At 36.6% G+C, this 19,475-nt stretch overlaps 1 protein-coding gene across 5 annotated transcripts in view; it reads left to right on the top strand.

Annotated features, from left to right (window-relative positions):
• Positions 1-19,475, top strand: part of sog (chordin short gastrulation) — a 285,742-nt gene that overhangs the window by 205,150 nt on the left and 61,117 nt on the right. For 3 of the 5 annotated variants that reach the window (XM_085825296.1, XM_085825298.1, XM_085825300.1), the window contains 3 exons: positions 4,263-4,418; positions 9,445-9,535; positions 11,169-11,377. In XM_085825296.1, the coding sequence (XP_085681422.1) occupies positions 4,263-4,418; positions 9,445-9,535; positions 11,169-11,377 (456 nt within the window). The remainder of the gene's footprint in view (positions 1-4,262; positions 4,419-9,444; positions 9,536-11,168; positions 11,378-19,475) is intronic. The other 2 variants (XM_085825299.1, XM_085825297.1) reach the window with 1 other exon arrangement.

Genomic DNA, 19,475 nt, shown 5'->3' with positions numbered 1-19,475 from the left:
ATACCCAAAGCCCTGGTGGAATCCTGAATGCCAGGACGCCATCAGAAAACAAAGGAAAGCTTGGAGCATTTTTCGGCGATATCCTTCAGAATCAAATCTCGTAATATTCAAAAGGGCTAAAGCAAAAGCTCGGCAGGTGCGAAGGAAAAGTCAGAAGAATTCTTGGATCTCGTATGTGTCTTCGATTAGCTCTTCAACTTCGAGTAAGAAGGTGTTGGAGAGAGTCCGGAAAGCGTCCGGTATCTACAAAGAGCACACACTTTCCATTTTAAAGACAAGTGGTGAAACAGTTACTAGTAGAGAAGAAATTGCCAACGCTATTGGGCAGAGTTTCTCAGCCGTCTCACACAGTAGTAACTACCCTCTTGAATTTCTTTCCGCAAAAAAATCAATTGAAAAACAGCTAATTAATTTCAGCTCTCCCAATACTGAACCATATAATCAGGATTTTACTGTGCTTGAACTGAAAAGAGCTCTGTTGCAGACAAAAAATTCATGTCCTGGTTCAGATGATATTGCCTAGCCTATGCTGAAACATCTTCCTTCCAAGTCATTGGCAACCATCCTCTTTCTCTTTAATAGAGTATGGAAGGAACAAGTCTTTCCAAATGCCTGGAAAATAGCTTTTGTCATCCCCATTGTTAAACCGGGAAAAGACCCTACTAATCCGTCGAATTACCGTTCCATCGCCCTTACTAGCTGCCTCTGCAAACTCTTTGAAAAGATGGTCAAAACTCGTCTGGTTTATTATTTAGAGACAAATAATTGTATCTCCCCTTATCAGAACGGTTTTAGAAAAGGAAGAGCAACTATCGATAATATCCTACTCTTAGAAACAGGTATCCGTAGAGCGTTCGTTAGAAGAAATCATTATGTTTCCATTTTCTTTGAAATAGGGAAAGCCTATGATACCACCTGGAGATACGGTATCCTTCGTGACCTATATAACAATGGTTTACGAGGAAACATGCCGATATTCATCAAACATTTCCTACAGGATCGGAAGTTTCATGTGAAGATAGGTGATACACTTTCTGACATGTTCCATCAAGAAGAGGGCGTTCCGCAAGGAAGTGTATTAAGTGTTACATTATTTAGTATAAAAATTAACTCTATTTTAAAACAACTGCCTCCAGCAGTCCAGGGTATGCTCTATGTCGATGACCTGCAAGTCAGTTGCCAGGGAGAAGACCTGAAAGACATCGAATGTAAATTGCAGACTTCTCTCAATAGAATTGTTAAATGGTCACAGGAAAATGGTTTTAGATTCTCTACTCAAAAGACTGTGTGTGTACATTTCTGTCGAAAGAAAATTCCTCACCCTGACCCCGAACTTTATCTGCAAGATGTGCCGATTCCTGTAGAAAAGGAAATAAAATTCCTAGGAATGATATTTGACCATAAGCTTATGTTCCTCCCCCATATTACCTATCTAAAAAAGAAATGTTTAAAAACTATGAATATTCTGAAAGTACTGTCAAATACTTCTTGGGGTGCTGATCGAAGCTCAATGCTTCTTGTATATAGAGCTCTCATTCGTTCGAAACTAGATTATGGATCAATCATTTATGGGTCGGCTAGGCCTTCAGTATTAGCCAAACTTGATCCGATACATCACCATGCACTTCGGATATGCACTGGTGCCTTTAGAACTTCTCCAGTGGAAAGCTTATATGTGGAAAGTAACGAGATCTCCCTGCGGTTAAGACGTGAAAATCTTTGTTTTAAGCATAATTTCAAAGTCTTATCACAAACCGAAAATTCTACGCGGTCAATATTGCTTAATGACCAATACTCCCGTTTATATCAGGCACGACCATCATGTGTCCCATCTTTCGGCTTGCGGATGAGTGCTTTGGTGGAGGAGTATAATTTGTCTAATATAGATATACAGATGGAGGATTTTTTTGGAATTCCTTCCTGGGAGGATTGGAGAATCCATTCTCTGGATACTTTTCGACGCTGGAATAAATCACAAACTAATGAAATCATCTACAAGAACAAATATAGGAAATAGACATAGAAACTAATATAGGAAATATATCCCTCTATATACAGACGGATCAAAATCCCAGGATCATGTTGGCGCTGCTTTCGTCACAGAAAAAACAATAGTAGGGGTTCGATTACATACAGTTTGCTCTGTGCTTACTTCTGAGCTTACTGCAATCCATCTGGCTTTGACTTACCTTTCAAAACAAAAGTACATAAAATTTATTATCTACACAGATTCCATGAGTGCCTTAATGTCATTGAAAAATCACGCTCAATGTACTCATCCAGTTGCAATCAGAATCCTAAAGTTGAATCATTCTTTAAAAATTCGGGGATACCAGATTCTATATTCGTGGATCCCTGGACACGTTGCCATTAAGGGGAATGAATTGGCAGATATTGCAGCTAAACTGCAACCACAATGTACAATCTTGAGATTCCACTAGCAGACATCAAAGGGTTTGTCAAAAGCAAAATCCTCAGCAAATGGCAGAAGCAATGGGATGACAGAGTATATAACAAGCTGAGAAATGTAAAACCCACCATTGGATACTGGCCATGTATGGCTAATAGAAAGGAAGATGTCCTCTTGACTCGACTGAGAATTGGCCATTGTCGCCTGACCCATGAGTATCTTCTGAAGGGAGAAGAGAATCCCAGCTGCCCAAACTGCAACGCAGATCTGACAGTCCATCATATCTTGGTGGAATGCCTGAGTTTTAATTATTTTCGCCAAAAACATTTTAATAGTTCAGAACTGGACTTAAAAAATTTAATTGGAAAAGCACATCATCGTAATTTGTTTCTGTTTTTAAAAGATATTGGCTTTTATAAATAGACTTTAATCTGTTTTTTTTTAAAAGATATCAACTCTTATCATAGACTGTAATCTGTCTCTTACCTAAGCTGGAAGTTTTTACAAATGACTAATTGCATTGTTACCATTTGTCTGGCGCAGATAACCTTGACAGGTTTTGTGCCAAATTACAATAATCCAATCCAATCCAAAAAATCATCCAAATGCGTCCTTTGTGTCATAACTATTCGGTTATTGCACTGAAATGCTTATAGAGCGCCTGCGAACAATTTTACTTCTTTGCCTGTATTCTTTATATATCACTCTCTTACACTCTCGTGATCGTGACGTACCATCGGTGTCATCTGGTTACTTCCTGAAATTTGCATATGATTCTTGAAATTGTGTGTAGTGATTTTACAGGTGATATATTTATTTTAGAGTTCGATTTCCGCGTGACTCCGAATTATCCTTAATTTATGGACATGAGTGTATTTAAGTAAAGGTAACACACAAAACGTTAAAAAAAAACCTCCTTTGGGCGTAATATAAAATCTTAAAAATCTTTGAGAATTTTTGTGTGTGTGTTTACAGAGTAATATCCAATATTATTATGTCTGTCAATTAAAAAGACGAAAAAAAACTGTGTGAGTCGAAGTCGATCTGTAACAATTTGGATGCGTGTGAGTGTGTAAAAACGTGCTGTAGGCGCTTCTTAATATATCATGTTTGTGTACGGCTATTTTGATAACATTAACCGACAAGAAAAAAAATATCCCCCAAAGCAGCAAAAGAATTTAACTAATTTAATATAAATTTCCCAGCATTTTATAAGAAAAATGTAAAACTCTTTATCAGCTTTTCATAATATCTTTAAGGCAATAGTTCATAATGTTTCTAGAAATTATTTAACCTACTCGGAAGACATCTTTCCTTCGCAAGTGCAAATGTAAAGTGTGCAATTAGACATAGAAGTGACCCTAGTTTGGCGTACATATTTTGAGAGGAATTATTTTTTGCTTCTTTAAAAAATTCTGCAGAAACTTTATTTTTGTTTGTTTCTGAAGAAGGTCCTATGTATGATGGTCTGATCATCCTCAAAATGGATGGAGTTATACGGAATCTAACACAAACTAAGAACTAAACTAAACTAAAGTTGCTTTAATAGAAAACGGGGTTGTCTGGCGACATTTTACTGATACTTGGCAGTTTTAATAATCTGTTTTGATTTTATTTGGCAACTGTGCTTTAGTTACAAAAATTATTCGGCAATAGTGTGATCTTGAATTATTAATCGCAATAAGCGGTGTGTTTTCCATGTTAACGTATATAAACGGACGGGGTTTCGGCAATTCGATAACAATATCCGAATGTATAATATAACGCAATCACATTAATTACTATATTTTCTGCGTATTTTATTTCTGTTCTTTCTTTGAATCGAATTATGAGAATTTTTTTTCCATTTAAGGGTAATGGGTCCTTCAGCAAGAGGAATGGTCAGGAAGTTGAAATGTTATTCACTGATGATCTCGTCGTGACAGTGTTAGCAGAATCGCCATCACACGAGTATCATACATTCCCCTCTTACGTGCATAGGATTTCCTCTGCAGAAGACGATTCATTGGTAAGTGCGTACCGTACTTCTTTCATTTAAAAAAATAAATAAATAAATAAATAAATAAAAAAATAATTATGATAGGAGAATCTAGAAGTCAAAATTTCATTATATAATTCATTTAATATCCGAAAGACGAGGTTACAATTAGAACACAACAAATGAAAAGTAGTCATGGATAAACTACAGGTAATTATCACAATATTATTTTTTTCAAAGAAACTTGCTTTACAATAAGAATACATTCTAATATTAACATAAAAGTATTTAATGGATATCTGACGGTAACTCAGTCGCGCGAGGTGTCCCGCTCGGTTCTAAAGCTCCAGGGGAACCTCACATGAATGAGTTTCGACTGCCGTTTCCAAGAGGGATATTGGAGGCACGAAGGAGAATGGGGAGAACTAAAGACTCGGATTTCGAAAGATCTAACATATCAGCAGTAGATAAGGCAATAGTAAGTTAATGTAAAGAACAGAAGTAAGACGAAATCACATGTTTGTATAGAAGTTTGAAGTGTGAGAGTACTTGCCACGTTCGGGTAGCGCACCGAAGTATCTGCCTAAAATACATTTCGAATAATAAATTCAAGGGAAAGTAAAATGAATGAAATACTAATACAAATTAAATACACTGAATAAAAATGAAAATAATCAGTTTTGGATTTCAGAACATAACGTTAAAGCTAGGGCGGAAAATACGAGAGGAAATACAACATTAATGATTTCAAAATTAAAAGGTGGTTCGAGAACAGATTTTGGACCATTTTGGCACGTGATGGGTTAACCCTGATTTAGCATACTATCTTTTCACCAGTTTCTGCCGAAAACATCGGGGGTGAAAACAACGCAAGTACAAAACATCGTGAGAGAGAAGAACGCGGTTTAAAAACTTCGATATTTTAGAACTTCGTCATGCTAAGTACCATAGTAAGAAAATAAATCTGTTACAAATCATTGGTTTGGGTTCGAACCCCGGGGAAAAAGGCTGACTGCATTATTGGTTTTCGTGGGTTTTTCCCTGTGTAACGTGAATACAAAACCAGTTTTTGTAAGAAAGTATACCTCGAAGACATCCCTCCTCACAGACAGATAGCCCCCGTGTCCTTTGCTATGTTCAAATGATTTGCTAATTATTAAAAGTAGTTATTTAGTTAACTTATTTTATTAAGATATGTAAGGTTCTAACCAGTTAATATAATTTTGATCTTTAATTTATTCTTTCCTTATTCCTCACTACCTTCAAAATTATATTTTAGTGTGTATTATCAGAGTATTTTGAATTATAGAGCGCTTCTGGCACTCGCGCTGCGCCATTACGATTCCGCCAGCTCTGTCTAAACGTGATTATCCCGGCTTCGCATTCTCTTGCAACTGATATTTTAAACTTACCGGCCAGTAAAATAATTCGAGCCAGCTTGTAGCTTAAGTTTTTTTACTTTTTAGTCTTAGACTACTGAATCAGCGTTTAAATTTATTGACTGCTATCGTTGAATTAACATCGCGACGAGTTGTGGTTCCATTGTGTAGCACGAGTGGTGCCTATTATGTTAAAAGTTTAAGATTAAATAAAAAAAAAGTTATTTCAGATCTTCGCAGGTCTCTGTTATATTATTTCAGACATAGCGATAATTCACTAACCTATTTAGTAGGGTTGTAGGAGTTAAATTCAACTTTCCCAGTAATTGCAACCTTACAGATATATTAAGATTGTCATGAAAAGTATGCTATAGAAAGGATTAGAAAGAGAAAGATGCATAAGTTTAAAATTTATTTTTACAAATTTCCAGATTTTGAATCCTTAAGTTATTTCTTGTTTTTTTAAGTAAAAAAATCATTGAATGGTACAAAAATATGAAACATTGAAAGAAAAACTTATTTCTCCTTCTGTTCGCAAATCATTACACAAAATTTCACTTGAAATACTTTCAGTCGAAAAACGCATTTTTCCCCTGGGCTTTTTTCCTAACAGTTTACTAACTATAATTTTCATGGAAAAGATCCGGAACGAGGGATGAATCAAGAGCGAGTAGCAAGGATTGAGTGGGAATAATTGAACGAGCAGTGGTATTGGAAGAATAGACTCAATCAAACGCAGACTACCAGAACTGATTTCTGTGAATTATAGTTTATAGATTTCCTCCATTGTACCTAGAACTAACAATAAAATCCTTGAATAAAAATTTTTCAAAAAGTCGAGAAACGATAAAAATTAAATTCACTTTTAACATGGTAGGATAAGCATTCCTTTCCTTCCTAAAATGGGATCGAACCTTCCTAGAAAACTTAGAACAAGAGCTCCGCTCTTTCAGTAAAGAGAATCAATTCGTGAACGAATTGCACATTTGTATTCCTAGCACGCTTCCAACAAGAGCTCTCCATCAGCTGTGCTGTAGTATGACGGCAAATTGAACACAGAAGGCTTAATGAAAAAGGTTTTTATGCCAGAAAGCCAAGGATATTTGTTTCACTGTCTTCACAACAAAAGGGAGCGCAAATAACTGCAGTGAACACTTGTGGTTTCGTATTCTCTATAATGGTGAGTCAAAGATTAGTTTAATATATGAATCTAAAGGTGTATACATCTAGAGAGAGTGAAGAATGCGAAATTCTCCGTCAAACATTATGGAACGTGTATGTTTCAATAATGCAGGTGTTTTGATATAGGGAGGAATAATGATCGATGAACATACACCCTTACGCGTTTTCGGTCAGTCAAAGCGGTTTTGTTCGAGATGAAGTCTTAGAACCTTGTGTAAGACTTTTCAGCGAAGCATATGGATCGGACTTTATTTATAGGTGATAATTCTCTTCCTCTTCGAGCAAACCTTGTTGACGAGACACTGAGCGAATTATGTGCTCAGCAAAATCTCCTGATCTAGACTCGAGGGAGAACTTGCTGGACTACCCTGAAAAAGCAGTTACACGGAGACATCTTCATCCTAGAGATGTCAGTGCCCTGAAAACTGTCTTGTTGGAGGAGTGGAATTTAATTCCCTAAACTGTGATTAACAACGTTATTGCCAACATGAAAACACATTGTGGTACATTTTGAACAAATCAAGATCACATTTCCTATTAAATTCATAAACCTTAATTTTGTACCTCAGTTATTCTTTTTTTTTTCTTCTGAATATATTATTATGCTTTTGTAATATATTATTACCATTTTTATTGTTTCATGCTACATATGCAGAGCTCTAAATGTTTTCTTTTGCATTCATACGTTATGATGTTATGCATCGTCCCGCATAAATTCATGAAATTATAGTTCACGTTTTCTTAGAAATCCGTGATTACATACATGTAAACATAATTTTGGACATGAATGTAATTGAAATGTGGCAGGAAGTGGCATAGCTTGAAATTTTGCCTCTTGGGGCAATCCCTAAATTTGACGCTTCTCTTTATATGAAAACAAATAACAACAAAAAATGCCAAAAACCACATGTAGGAAAATGAGTGAAATTCTGTTATTATTTTTTAAAAAAATAGTTTTTTTTTTTTTTTTTTTAATTCAAACTTTTGAAAATTATATAATTGCTTTTTATTATTAAAAAAATTGCCCACGACATTGTAGAGGTCTGTTGGATTGCTCTTCCTGGTATGAAGATTGTAGAAAGAGATTTCTTAAATGCAAAATATACATTTGTAGTTCTTAAATACTTATATTATTTATAATTATAAAATGTCTCTTACATACAACAACACATAATAGTTGGCAGAAAAGTTCACTCTAGTATTACAATATCTGAAACATTTTTTCCGAAATTATTTTAGGATAAACTGCATAAATTGAATTCCATTTTCCTGTTTCGTTTTCGCTAGAAATGACGGAAATATTTCTGTTAGTATATAAATCTAACACCTCACGGTGTCATTCATAAAGAAAGGGATTCTGCTTTATGAATGATACCGTGATCATGATTTAGTTGACATTTTTAATTTGCATTCGAAAGTTTCAAAGGAAAGAAAACGATGGTATAACAAAGTAAATAGCCGTTGAAGACACACAGCGATTTCATTGAATACCTTATCTAGAGTAAAAACTCTTTTCCTTCTAGTTTAATTCCATGTGGGAATTTAAAATATAATTATTCTTTACCTGCTTGTACGATCCACTTGACTAACCCCTATAAATTACGTTTCACTCAAGTGCCTCAAAAATTGTGCCACCCGGTCAGACCGCCCCGTCCCACATGGCTGTAGCACTGGTGGAAGACACTTTGTGTGCACCCTGCATATTCTTCGACAGTAGAAAAGTCTGAAATATGGAATCGTCGAGACTTCGGTGAGTTTGGATTTCGGATCTTTAGTTAAAAAGCTAGTAAGATGAAATGCAGAAAGACAACATTAGGGCTTCGCTTATTATTTAGGTCAGATAGAAAAGGCAGACACGCAGGGGAGACACCAGAGCAGGACCAACTGATATGACCCGATTCGGTGTCAGAGTTTAGCGGCTGCAAATGTTGAAATTTATAGAGAGCATTTAAAATTAGAGATGACAGAATTTTTAAATTTTAGGAGAGGAGCTAGGCAGTAGAATGTAGAGGCGGCAAAACTTCTATCTTAGGGAGGTACCGAACAGCAGAATTTAGGACTCGCAGCGATTACACTGACCCTGGCATTCAGTGGCCGAAGGTGTGATCCTGGCCAACGTAACTCAATATAGTAGTATTATGGGCGACTTCCTAGCCAACATGTGTTTGAAAAGTGACATGCAAGAATATCGGCTTAGTCCGGAGAAAAATCGTATTTAGGGCACCCCTGCTTCTTTTGTTATTATATTCTCCATTCCTGGATTTTTTTGTAAGGGGGATTTTTTTATTATTTTAATTAATTTATTTATATTTTATTTATTTTTTCGCTGGTGGTTCGGAAATTACATCTCTGGATTTCGGACTTAGTTTTGTACATTTTTGTTACTTCTAACAAGATTGCCAGCGAACCAACACTTCAGATAATTTTTAGTTTTAAACAGTATTTTTTCTTTAATTTTTGATTTGTGAGTCATTGAAAACTTTTTTTTATTGCAGGAAAGATCTCGAACGACTCTTTCGGATAAAACGAGGATACACTTGCGAGGGCAAGTGCGTCAGCGAATCTACACCGAGGCTTTACTCAACGGTAAAACTGTTTTCTAAATTTTTTATGTTTTGTTTCTACAACGTATCGATATATAATCTTTAGCTTGATGGGTATAAATATTCACTGGTTTAGTTAAGCAACAAATTGAAAAATAGACTAAACGTAGTTTGAAATTCTTGAAATTTGGATTGTTACAAATAAAAGCAAGCTGCGTCGAGAACCATCAGGCAAAAGAGTAGCGTAGCCATCTCTTTACGTAAATATGATACAGCTTAAAACCAGCTGTTTAGGAAGAAATAGCTTCCTATTGAACGACGATGTGTTAAACATTTTCGAGGTAGCCAAACTGTAAAAATAAGTTCGACATTTGCCAGCAGATTTGCGTTATAGAGTCGTAAAGCGATCAGAAGCAGGTTAGCGACAGTTTGATGTCGCAAATTAGCTAAATGTCTATCGTTATGTGGTACGCCGGCTGTGGAGCCGATTTCTAACTGCTGATTAGAAAGTCTGTCGATTCAATACGGAAATTTGTTGTGTGCTTATTGCATGTGCTTCTGTTTCATTTCATTTTGGTTTATTTTGTTCATAAACACTGCAGTTAATATCAGTTATTTGACTTTTAATTCAGTAATTTAAACTAGATTTATTCCTTAATTTGTTAAAGTATATACGAATGGAACGTATGGTAAATGCTCAGTTGCTTTTATTTCTCAGAAGTATAATCAATAAGCATAGCATTCAGCTGATATCTTGTAATGTGTTTTGTAATCCTTCTTAAACGAAAATTTGCGTAGTTTACAATCGATAATTACACTCTTAAGTAATGAAGCAACTTTACAACGTAACAAGTTTTAAAACCCCGAACTGTTTACGCCCAGATAACACAATATCAACCATATACCGTATTTAGCTTCTTTTAAAATTGCACCAAATTCTATTCTGGGCATGCGCAGGAAGCGAAATTACTCAATGTGCGGTTTGCCATTACGCCAACAAGGACTGAAAATCCATCGGAGCGCTTATTTCTGCATGAAATAAGCTGCATTTTCTTCATGCAGCTGCAAATCTCTGCATGAAGTCTATATAATAGGCGACCGGCATTGTGCGTCCCGCTTACTTACCAGCCATCGTAGGGAGCGTTTCATTTGGGCACGTACTCGCGTAAACTGAAGTGAAAGTCGGTAAGAGGTTGTTCTGTTCACTGATTAGTCCCGCTTTGGTGATTCTCGGCGTGTTTAAGTATGGATAAAAGTAAACACGGAATATCTTTCTTCTATATAGGTATTTCCGGAAACCGATACCTTGCAGGGGATAGTATTCCTATGTGAAGAAGGAGTATCTTTAGGTGAGCTAATCCAGTTTTTCATTGCTGGGTTCCAATCCCCTCCCCAAACTTAGGATGGGCTTACTTTACGTGGTCAACAGGCTTCAGTACCCATGCAACTTGAGATATACATAAAATGTCATTAAGTAGCTTTCCCGTGTTTTTTAGCGTGCTAGAACTGAAACTATGTTGCCGCGCTGTGCGTGGTTTCCATAATTTTCTTATCGTGTAAGAGCGAAGCCATGTTGCACGAAACCGTCGTATAAGAAAGATATCCGTATTTTATTTTGAAACATTCGAAAAAATTATTAGCTTTAATTTTATTGAAGAAATGATTTCTTTCTTCAGAGGTGCCTATTCTGCTGTCGGGTGGCAACGCTACTGCGGGAGGAATCGCTTGGCTCTCCATTGACAAAGACTGCGTCTTACACTACCAAGTGTACCTTTCTGGTCTGGACCCCAACGAGCGCCATCTTCTGGAGCTTCTACATGTGCGACCCGGCAAATACAACTCTCTGCAGAGAGTGCTGAAGCGCTTCGAGGGAGATCAGGTAATGGTAATAAAATATCATTTTTATTACGTTATTTAAATGCTTTATTGACCATTGACTGCCACTGAAACAGAATAGCTTCTTTATTGGAAGGAAGCTGTAGGAAACGCTTTTTTGCTAAAAAGTAAGTGAAACAGAAATATTTGCTCGTTTCATAATTACCAATGTTGAAGAAAGTTTAACCTCCGTTAGCTGATTAACTGCTATAATTTTTTAGATTTAAAATGTGAGTAAATTCCTTGTTATCTGGTCTTGTTGTCGTAGAGACCAATTCTAGAAAACGCTGCAATAGAGTGTATTCAGAGACAATGCATTATATTGTCAGAAAATAGGATTAAGATGACAACTACTCGCAGTATCGAAAGTCAGGTCGCAATTTAAGAAATAAAAAAAAAAACCACTCAACAAATTCACGCAAAGAATAAGAATTTTTAAAAGAGAAAAAGGGAAACGTGACTGCAAGTCGGTCGTCATGCCACTAATCGCTACTAGAAAAATTCACTCTGCAGCAATAATTCTTAAAAAATTATCTCAGGAAGGAAGAATCCTTAAAATATTCACTCAAGAAGCAAGAATCTTTAAAAAAATAACTAAAGCAAAAAAAAAAAGACAAAATGAAAGGAAACTTAACTACAGTCAGTCTATGCTACTAACCACATTAAAAAAATTCAATCATGAAACAAGAAGCATTAAGAAAATTAACTCACGAAAGAAAAATCCTTAAACAAAATTACATAGGAAGCACGAATCCTTAAAAATTAAGTCAAAAAGGAAAAATCCAGAATTAACTCGTTAAGTAAGAATCCTTAACAAATTTACTCTGTAAGTAAGAGTTCTTAGAAAATTAATTCAAGAAGCAAAAACTCTTAAAAACATTTCTCTGCAATTAAGAAAATGAAAGGAAGCCTGACTACAAATCAGTTATCATGCTACTAATCACAGTTAAAAATTCACTCATGAAATAAAAAAATCCTTAAAAAAATTCATTCATAAAGGAAGCATCCTTAATAATAAATTAATTCAGGGAGCGAGGATCTTTAAAAAATTTACAGAGGAAGAAGGAATTTTTGAAAAATTTGCTCTGCAAACAAGAATCTTTAAAAAAATGAAATCAGGAAATGGATACATTTTTGATGAGTGAAAGCTTAATTTATAAAAATATTATCAAAGTTCTCAGGACTCCAACTTACAACGGGACTGCTGGGAGCCGTTCGTCCTAAGACTACCGTTACTATCTCGTTATCATCTACGCCAACTCAGATTGCATGCGTGCCGAAAGCAAGATCTCAAGCAGTTGGCTGGCCAAACCTTTTTTTTTTTTTTTTTTTCTTTAACCAAACTGAAAAGGGTGTTTTAACAAAACAAATTTTTTAACTTAATTTAAATTTTATTTATTAAATCTTTATAAACAATTAAATGACGCAAGAGAAAAAATTCCAATTTATTTTTATTTTGTGCTGATAACCACAAAAACCTCTGGTAGTTATATTTTGTAATTCAAATATTTTGATAGCTAAATATTAAATTTTCATACTGATATTTATTTCAGATAATTTTAATACGTTGAATTAATGACTAAATAACTTAAGCAAATTATGGAAACTTTCCGAGTGGGGTAAAGCTTTAAAATAAACAGTGACAAATAATTAGCCTTTTGTTTATTAAATTTTCTCTGACCCATACAGAAAAATTACATGTATTTTATGTAAATAATTACAAACTAAAATATGTAAATAATTATAAACTTCTTTATTTCTTACTACAACTTTCAGCTCTATCACCTCTGGGTGTTTCCATTTTGATGAAACTGTAACCTTGGTAAAAAAAAAATACTAGAAACTATCATGAATTTTAGATCTTCATCATTCTGTCCGGCTCTTTGTATAGAACTGCGGAGAAACTGCTTACATCTAAATTATTCTTCGACAAAGCGATTCTTCTTATTGCAAAAATTCGTAACTGAGCGTATTTATCTTTTTACAGGTAGGGACAATCACTTGTTAATCAAACCGATATCTTCACATCTTTGAATAAGGATTATATCAGTGTAAATAAATGAGCTGCATTTGTAGATTTTATGGGGAGTTAGTTACTTGGTTAGTTTTTAATTGAACTCCAAATAAAATTAAAATTGAACTCAAAATCATTAAAACCTTAAACTTTTCTACGAATTCTTTCCATAATAATTAATGTCATAATAATGCTATAATTAATTGAAAAGTATTGCCGGCCACCAGTTTGAGAATGATATACGGATCCCCAGACTCTGAAATACATTTCATCATCTCCACAATTCAATGTGCAGTTTTAATTCTTGACTTCAATAATCTTAAGCCGGCTTTAATTTTATGCGGCTATCGAATAGATTTCAGTCCCATGTTTGTTGCAAAGATTTGGAGATATTAGCTAGTTGAAGCCGGAGTTTACATTATTTTCATTACCATTAAAAACTAACATGAATAACACACCAGAAAATCCATAAATGGAACCAAGTTATTTACGATGTGATACAAGTCTCAAAGATTTGAAGATACTGATTTTACTCATTTGTATTCGTACTTGTCAAAAAATGAGTAAGCTCAGTTACGAAATTTTGCACTAAGAATATTTGCTTTGTTTGTGATAGACGGACGACCATCTACAAATAGCGATGAACGTCATTTCTAGAAATTTTCTGTTTCAGGCTACAAACTTGATCAGAATCGAAACGCTTTGAGGTGGCAAGCCGTAGTAAAAAAGGAAGATGTTTACATTCAAACAATAGTATTTTTACTTATGAATCAAAGAAACATTTAATAAATAAGAAAAATAGACTGAATTGACTTTATTTTAAAATTTTGTTCCATTCGGAAAAACTTCTGGTGGCTGTTGACTGTTTGACCTAAGTCAGCCAAAGCCCACGAAATTCCTCGTGACAAAGAGCGAAAGATTGCGCCTTCGTAGGCAACAGCCTTGAGCACCTTACATGTGACAGTGCGATTTAGCTCAGTTTCGGCCCCAATTTTGATAAAGAGTAGCCCGCGGGGGAGGTGTCCAAGGGTCTTTCACCCTCTTCGCCTACCATCAACTTCTCGAGAGGACTTTCTTCTCGCCCCATATTTAGAGCGTTCCCATGCCGCACGGACACTATACATTTACAAACCAGGGCTGTGGAGTCGGTAGCAAAAATGACCGACTCCGACTCCTGGAATTTTGACTCCAACTCCCTCTATATGTAAACATATACACATGGGTTAAAGCTTATTTTTTAATATAAAAGAAGTAATAGATGCTACAGAAAAAAAATTGATTCCTTAGCAAATTATTTATATTAATTAGTATTTATTATGAAATGGAAAAACTGCCATTAGTTATTTCTAAGAAACAGTATAGCTTCGGCAAGATCTTTGTTGGAGGGCTATAGATCCGATTTGATAAAATTTTGAGCTGAGAAGTCTTTCCACACTAACTTGAGTAGAAGGAAAAGATGTTACTGTTAAGGCTACTTCTTTTAACTTTTCAGGATAGATTTGTGAAGTTCTAAAAGAGGTGTCTTGCAAGCGCAATCATATTTCTCAATTTCCTCAAGTCCGTGTAGAAATCTTGTTTGTATTTTTTTTTTTTTTTAATTTTTATATCTAAGCACTCTTGGTTCTTTATTTTCATGCGCTTTGTCTTAGCCTTTTCAATATTATCCGAAAATATTTCTCAAAATCTAATTCATCACTGGAAGAGGATAATAGAGACTCAATTGCAATGTCTGCAGTTTAACTGTCCTGATTCGAATTCTCCAATTGTTCTGAGAATAATTTCATTCTTAGTGAAAGTTCATAGGTTGCTTTCTTTGCCTTTTTAATTTGTTCGTCATCCAAGAAAATTCGGTGTTTTATATCTGTATATTGAACTCTGTATATTGAGATCTTATTGTCTAGCAAAATAGTTTGATGTACGTGTGAGTAACACGTGCATACGAAAATATCCCTAACATTAACTAGGAAAGCCAAAATCTTAGTTAAGATAGACATGTTACAATTAATAATCAAATTTAATAAGGAAAAGTAACAGTTGCCGGGTACATTATAACGGCTTAAGAAATTCAGAGCACAGTACAGATGCGAGTACACAAGATTACATATCTCGGCGAAAACAGAGACGCACACATTTGTTGAAGTAGTTCCACTTGACTGCCGGGGAAAAATCTTCTCTCTCCGTCAGCCTGTAGGTTTGCCAAACGGGTTTACTGTTTCGCCAATTGGCGCTTTTCTGTACAGTTTTTAAGTCCGTATCGCCTGTTCGGCGCTGCCGCTGCATACTCCCTCCGCAGTGTCAACGAAATGTGACATACCGATGCGGGGGTCGGATTAATCGTCCAGAACGGGTGATACAATTGTCCGAAGTTTTTTTCACACTCTTGGAAGCAACTTGAGAAGAGTCCATGGTTACAAAAGCGGGTTTCAGTCTATCTATGGAGATCGTTTGCTTAGTCCCTTTTATTTCGAGATCAAACGTTTTATCTCGTCTTTCTAGCACCTTCAAATGGTCCATCATAAGGAGTTTGAAGTGGTTTTCTAACTCCGTCGTGTCGAACAAACACATATGTGGACTTGTGAAGGCGTGGATGAATGAAACATGTTCGCTGGCCGTGGCTAGAAGTCGTGGTCGGGCGGACACTGGCAAAGTGAGATTTTAAATCCTCCACAAACTGTTTGGGGGACGCATCCGGAGGTGTCGGATTGAAAAATTCTCCTGGGAGACGGATAGTCTTTCCATACACCAGTTCAGAAGTGGTTGCTCCTATGTCCTCTTTGAGAGCGGCGCGGAAACCCATCAGCAGCGTTTGAAGGGCAGCCACCCAGTCATTGGTATCGTGCGCTTTTAAGGCAGCTTTCAAAGGACGGTGGAATTCCTCGATCAGTCCATTCGCCTGTGGGTGGTACGGAGACGTCCTGATCCTCTTGATTCCCAATAATTGGGAAAGGGCTCGAAATAAGCCGCTTTCAAACTGTCGCCCTTGGTCGGTAGTAATGACAGTCGGACAACCAAATCGAGTAATCCAGTGGTCATAGAAAGCCTGTGCTACTGTGCGTGCTGTTATGTCTGGTATGGGTACTGCTTCGGGCCATCTAGTAAATCTATCTATCATAGTTAGACAGTAATAATTACTTTGAGAAGGAGGTAGGGGACCAACAAGATCAAGGTGGACGTGATCAAACCTCTGTGATTGGTCTGGAAACTTCATTAACGGGGTTCTAGTATGCCTGCTTACTTTTGCTTTCTGGCACGGAATGCACTGCCGTGCCCATTTCGCGCAATCTTTGCGGATGGAAGACCAAACAAACCGTGAACATACTAACTTTGTTGATGCGCGAATGCCGGGGTGAGACAAATTGTGCAAGGTGGCAAAAACTTTCTCCCGGAATGCCGGAGGAATGTAAGGACGGGCGTTACCTGTTGACACATCGCAATATATCGGTAAGCTACAATTCGGTAAGGTAACTTTTTTGAGATGTAGAACTTTTGACTCTTTAAGCAATGTTTGTAATTCTGGGTCGATTTCTTGCATTTTAGCGATTTCCTCATAGTCGATAGGGTTAGGCATGCTTATTGCTTCTATACGCGAAAGTACGTCGGCAGCGATATTCTCCGAACCTTTTATATGGCGAATTTCAGTGGTGAATTGGGAGATAAAGTCTAACTGCCTAGCCTGACGAGGTGAACACTTATCCAAACGCTGTCGGAATGCATACGTGAGCGGTTTGTGATCGGTGATTAAAGAAAAGTTCCGTGCTTCCAACATATGCTTAAAATGCCTAATAGCAGCATAAGCTGCCAATAGCTCTCGATCATACGCACTATAGTTCCTTTCCGCCTGCGAAAGCTTTCGTGAGAAAAATGCGAGAGGCTGTAAATTTCTATCAACTATTTGTGATAGCGTTCCACCGATCGCGAAGTCTGACGCATCAACCTGTAAAACCAACTGGGCATCTTTCTTCGGGTGTGCCAAAAGAACAGCATTAGCGATTAGCTGTTTGCACTTTTGAAATTCACTCCGCGCTTCCTCAGACAAATTCAGGATTGTCTTATCATTTTTCTTAGCCCCTTTTAAATACGAAGTTAAATGTATTTGATTCTGGGCTACGTTGGGTAAAAATCGACGGTAAAAATTTAAAAATCCTAAAAATCTTTGCAAATCTTTTACCGTTTTAGGAAGTGGGTAGTTAAGTATTGGTTCCACTTTGTTCGTCAGAGGCTTGGTACCATCTTTATTGATTATATGGCCTAAAAAAGATATTTCCGGAACGCCGAAAACACATTTCGAAGCGTTAATTGTCAATCCATATGAAGTTAATCTTTCAAAAACAGTACGTAGGTGAGATTTATGCTCATCTTCCGTATCACTAAATATCAAAATATCATCTAAGTAGACGTAGGCGAATTTTAGATCTCCAAGAATTTCGTTCATAAACCTTTGAAAGGTTTGAGCTGCTCCACACAGTCCGAAATTTAAAAACAGAAATTCGAAAAGACCAAATGGGGTGCAAACTGCAGTTTTCGGTATATGATCTGGATGGACTGGTATATGATGATATGCCCGAACGATATCAATTTTTGAAAAAATTGTCTTTCCGCTAAGCGTATTATTAAAGTCTTGTAAATGCGGGATAGGGTATCTGTCGGGTTCGGTGCACGCGTTTAGTTTTCGGTAGTCTCCTACTGGCCGTATGTCGCCCGAACTTTTAGAAACTACATGAAGAGGTGATGACCATGCTGATTTTGATGGTCTACAAATACCTTGATCTATCATAAATTGAAATTCTTTTTTTACTGCTTCGTATAACTTAGGGCTTAACCTACGCGGTTTACTGTGCACAGGAGGACCGTTTGTTTCGATGTAATGAACCGTACTATGCTTTACTCTACCCGAATCGGATTTTAACTTCAGTACTTCCGGAAAGTCTTTCAAGATTCTGTGATATGGTGAATCACCAGATATTAACTTTACCGAAAAATAATTTTTAGAATCGGAAAGAGAACCAATACGAGTTAATTTCGTAGTATTATCGATAAGCCTACCTCGTTTTAAATCGATTAAAAGATCAAAATGCCTTAAAAAGTCGGCTCCTATTATAGGCACTGGTACATCGGCGATTAAAAACTTCCACGAAAAGTTTCGTCTAAGTCCTAAATTCACAGTTAACAATTTTGTTCCATACGTAGAAATTCTGGAATTATTCGCGGCAAATAATTGAAGCGAATCAGGATGCATTTTCTTAAACTTAGAAGTCGGTGTCACACATGAAACATCCGAGCCCGAATCAATCAAAAAGTTTAAATTTAGTCTGTTATCGTAAACATGTAAACGACATGAATGCGCGACTGCCGATGAATTTCGATCGACAGCCGCTGCTACTAGTTTTCCTGGGCCGTAGTGTTCTGAGAAAAGGAACAAGGTGCTCGACATTTTCGTGCATTATTACCGAATCGCGAATGAAAATAACAATAATTGTTCACACGCTCTCGGGAATGCCCACGCGAAAAACTACGTGCTGTGTTATGTTGATCCCGGGGGAAATTATTCCTCGTTTTTCCGCGGGAGAGTCGCTCGACTTGTTTACTTAGGGCAGAGATTTCACTCCTTAAGGCCTTAAGCTCCTCGAGGGGGGCACCAGAATCGTTAGGGTTTCTGGGGGAACTCGCCGAAGCTGCCTGGACCGCGAACACGCTGTTGTTCGTTGGCGTGCGCACTTCAGCTATCTTATCAGCCATTTTTGCTAAATTGTCTAAGGATTCCGAACTTATTGATAAAATGGCATGCACCTCGGAAGGTAACCTTTGCAGCCATAATGATTTTAAAAATTCGTCAGTTATACAGTTTCCACCTAATTCTCTCATTTTTCTCAATAAGTGAGATGGTTTGTCGTCCCCTAAATGCAATTCAGAAATAAGTCTGCGTATTTGCTCGCTTTCCGAATCTGAGAATTCTCCTATTAACCTAGCTTTAAGGGCATCATATTTAGCCGTCGCTGGGGGATTAAATAAAATATCTGATACTGCGGAAAGAGTTTCAGGGTCTATCGAAGAAACCACGTGGTTGTATTTTGTACTATCGCTACTAATCTTCGCT

The sequence above is a fragment of the Stegodyphus dumicola genome, chromosome 10, assembly GCF_044657685.1.
Source record: "Stegodyphus dumicola isolate Sdum_Otavi_A_Nest chromosome 10, ASM4465768v1".
Taxonomy (NCBI): domain Eukaryota; kingdom Metazoa; phylum Arthropoda; class Arachnida; order Araneae; family Eresidae; genus Stegodyphus; species Stegodyphus dumicola.
The sequence above is the reverse complement of the archived record's forward strand: the minus strand, read 5'-3'. Positions and strand labels throughout refer to the sequence as shown.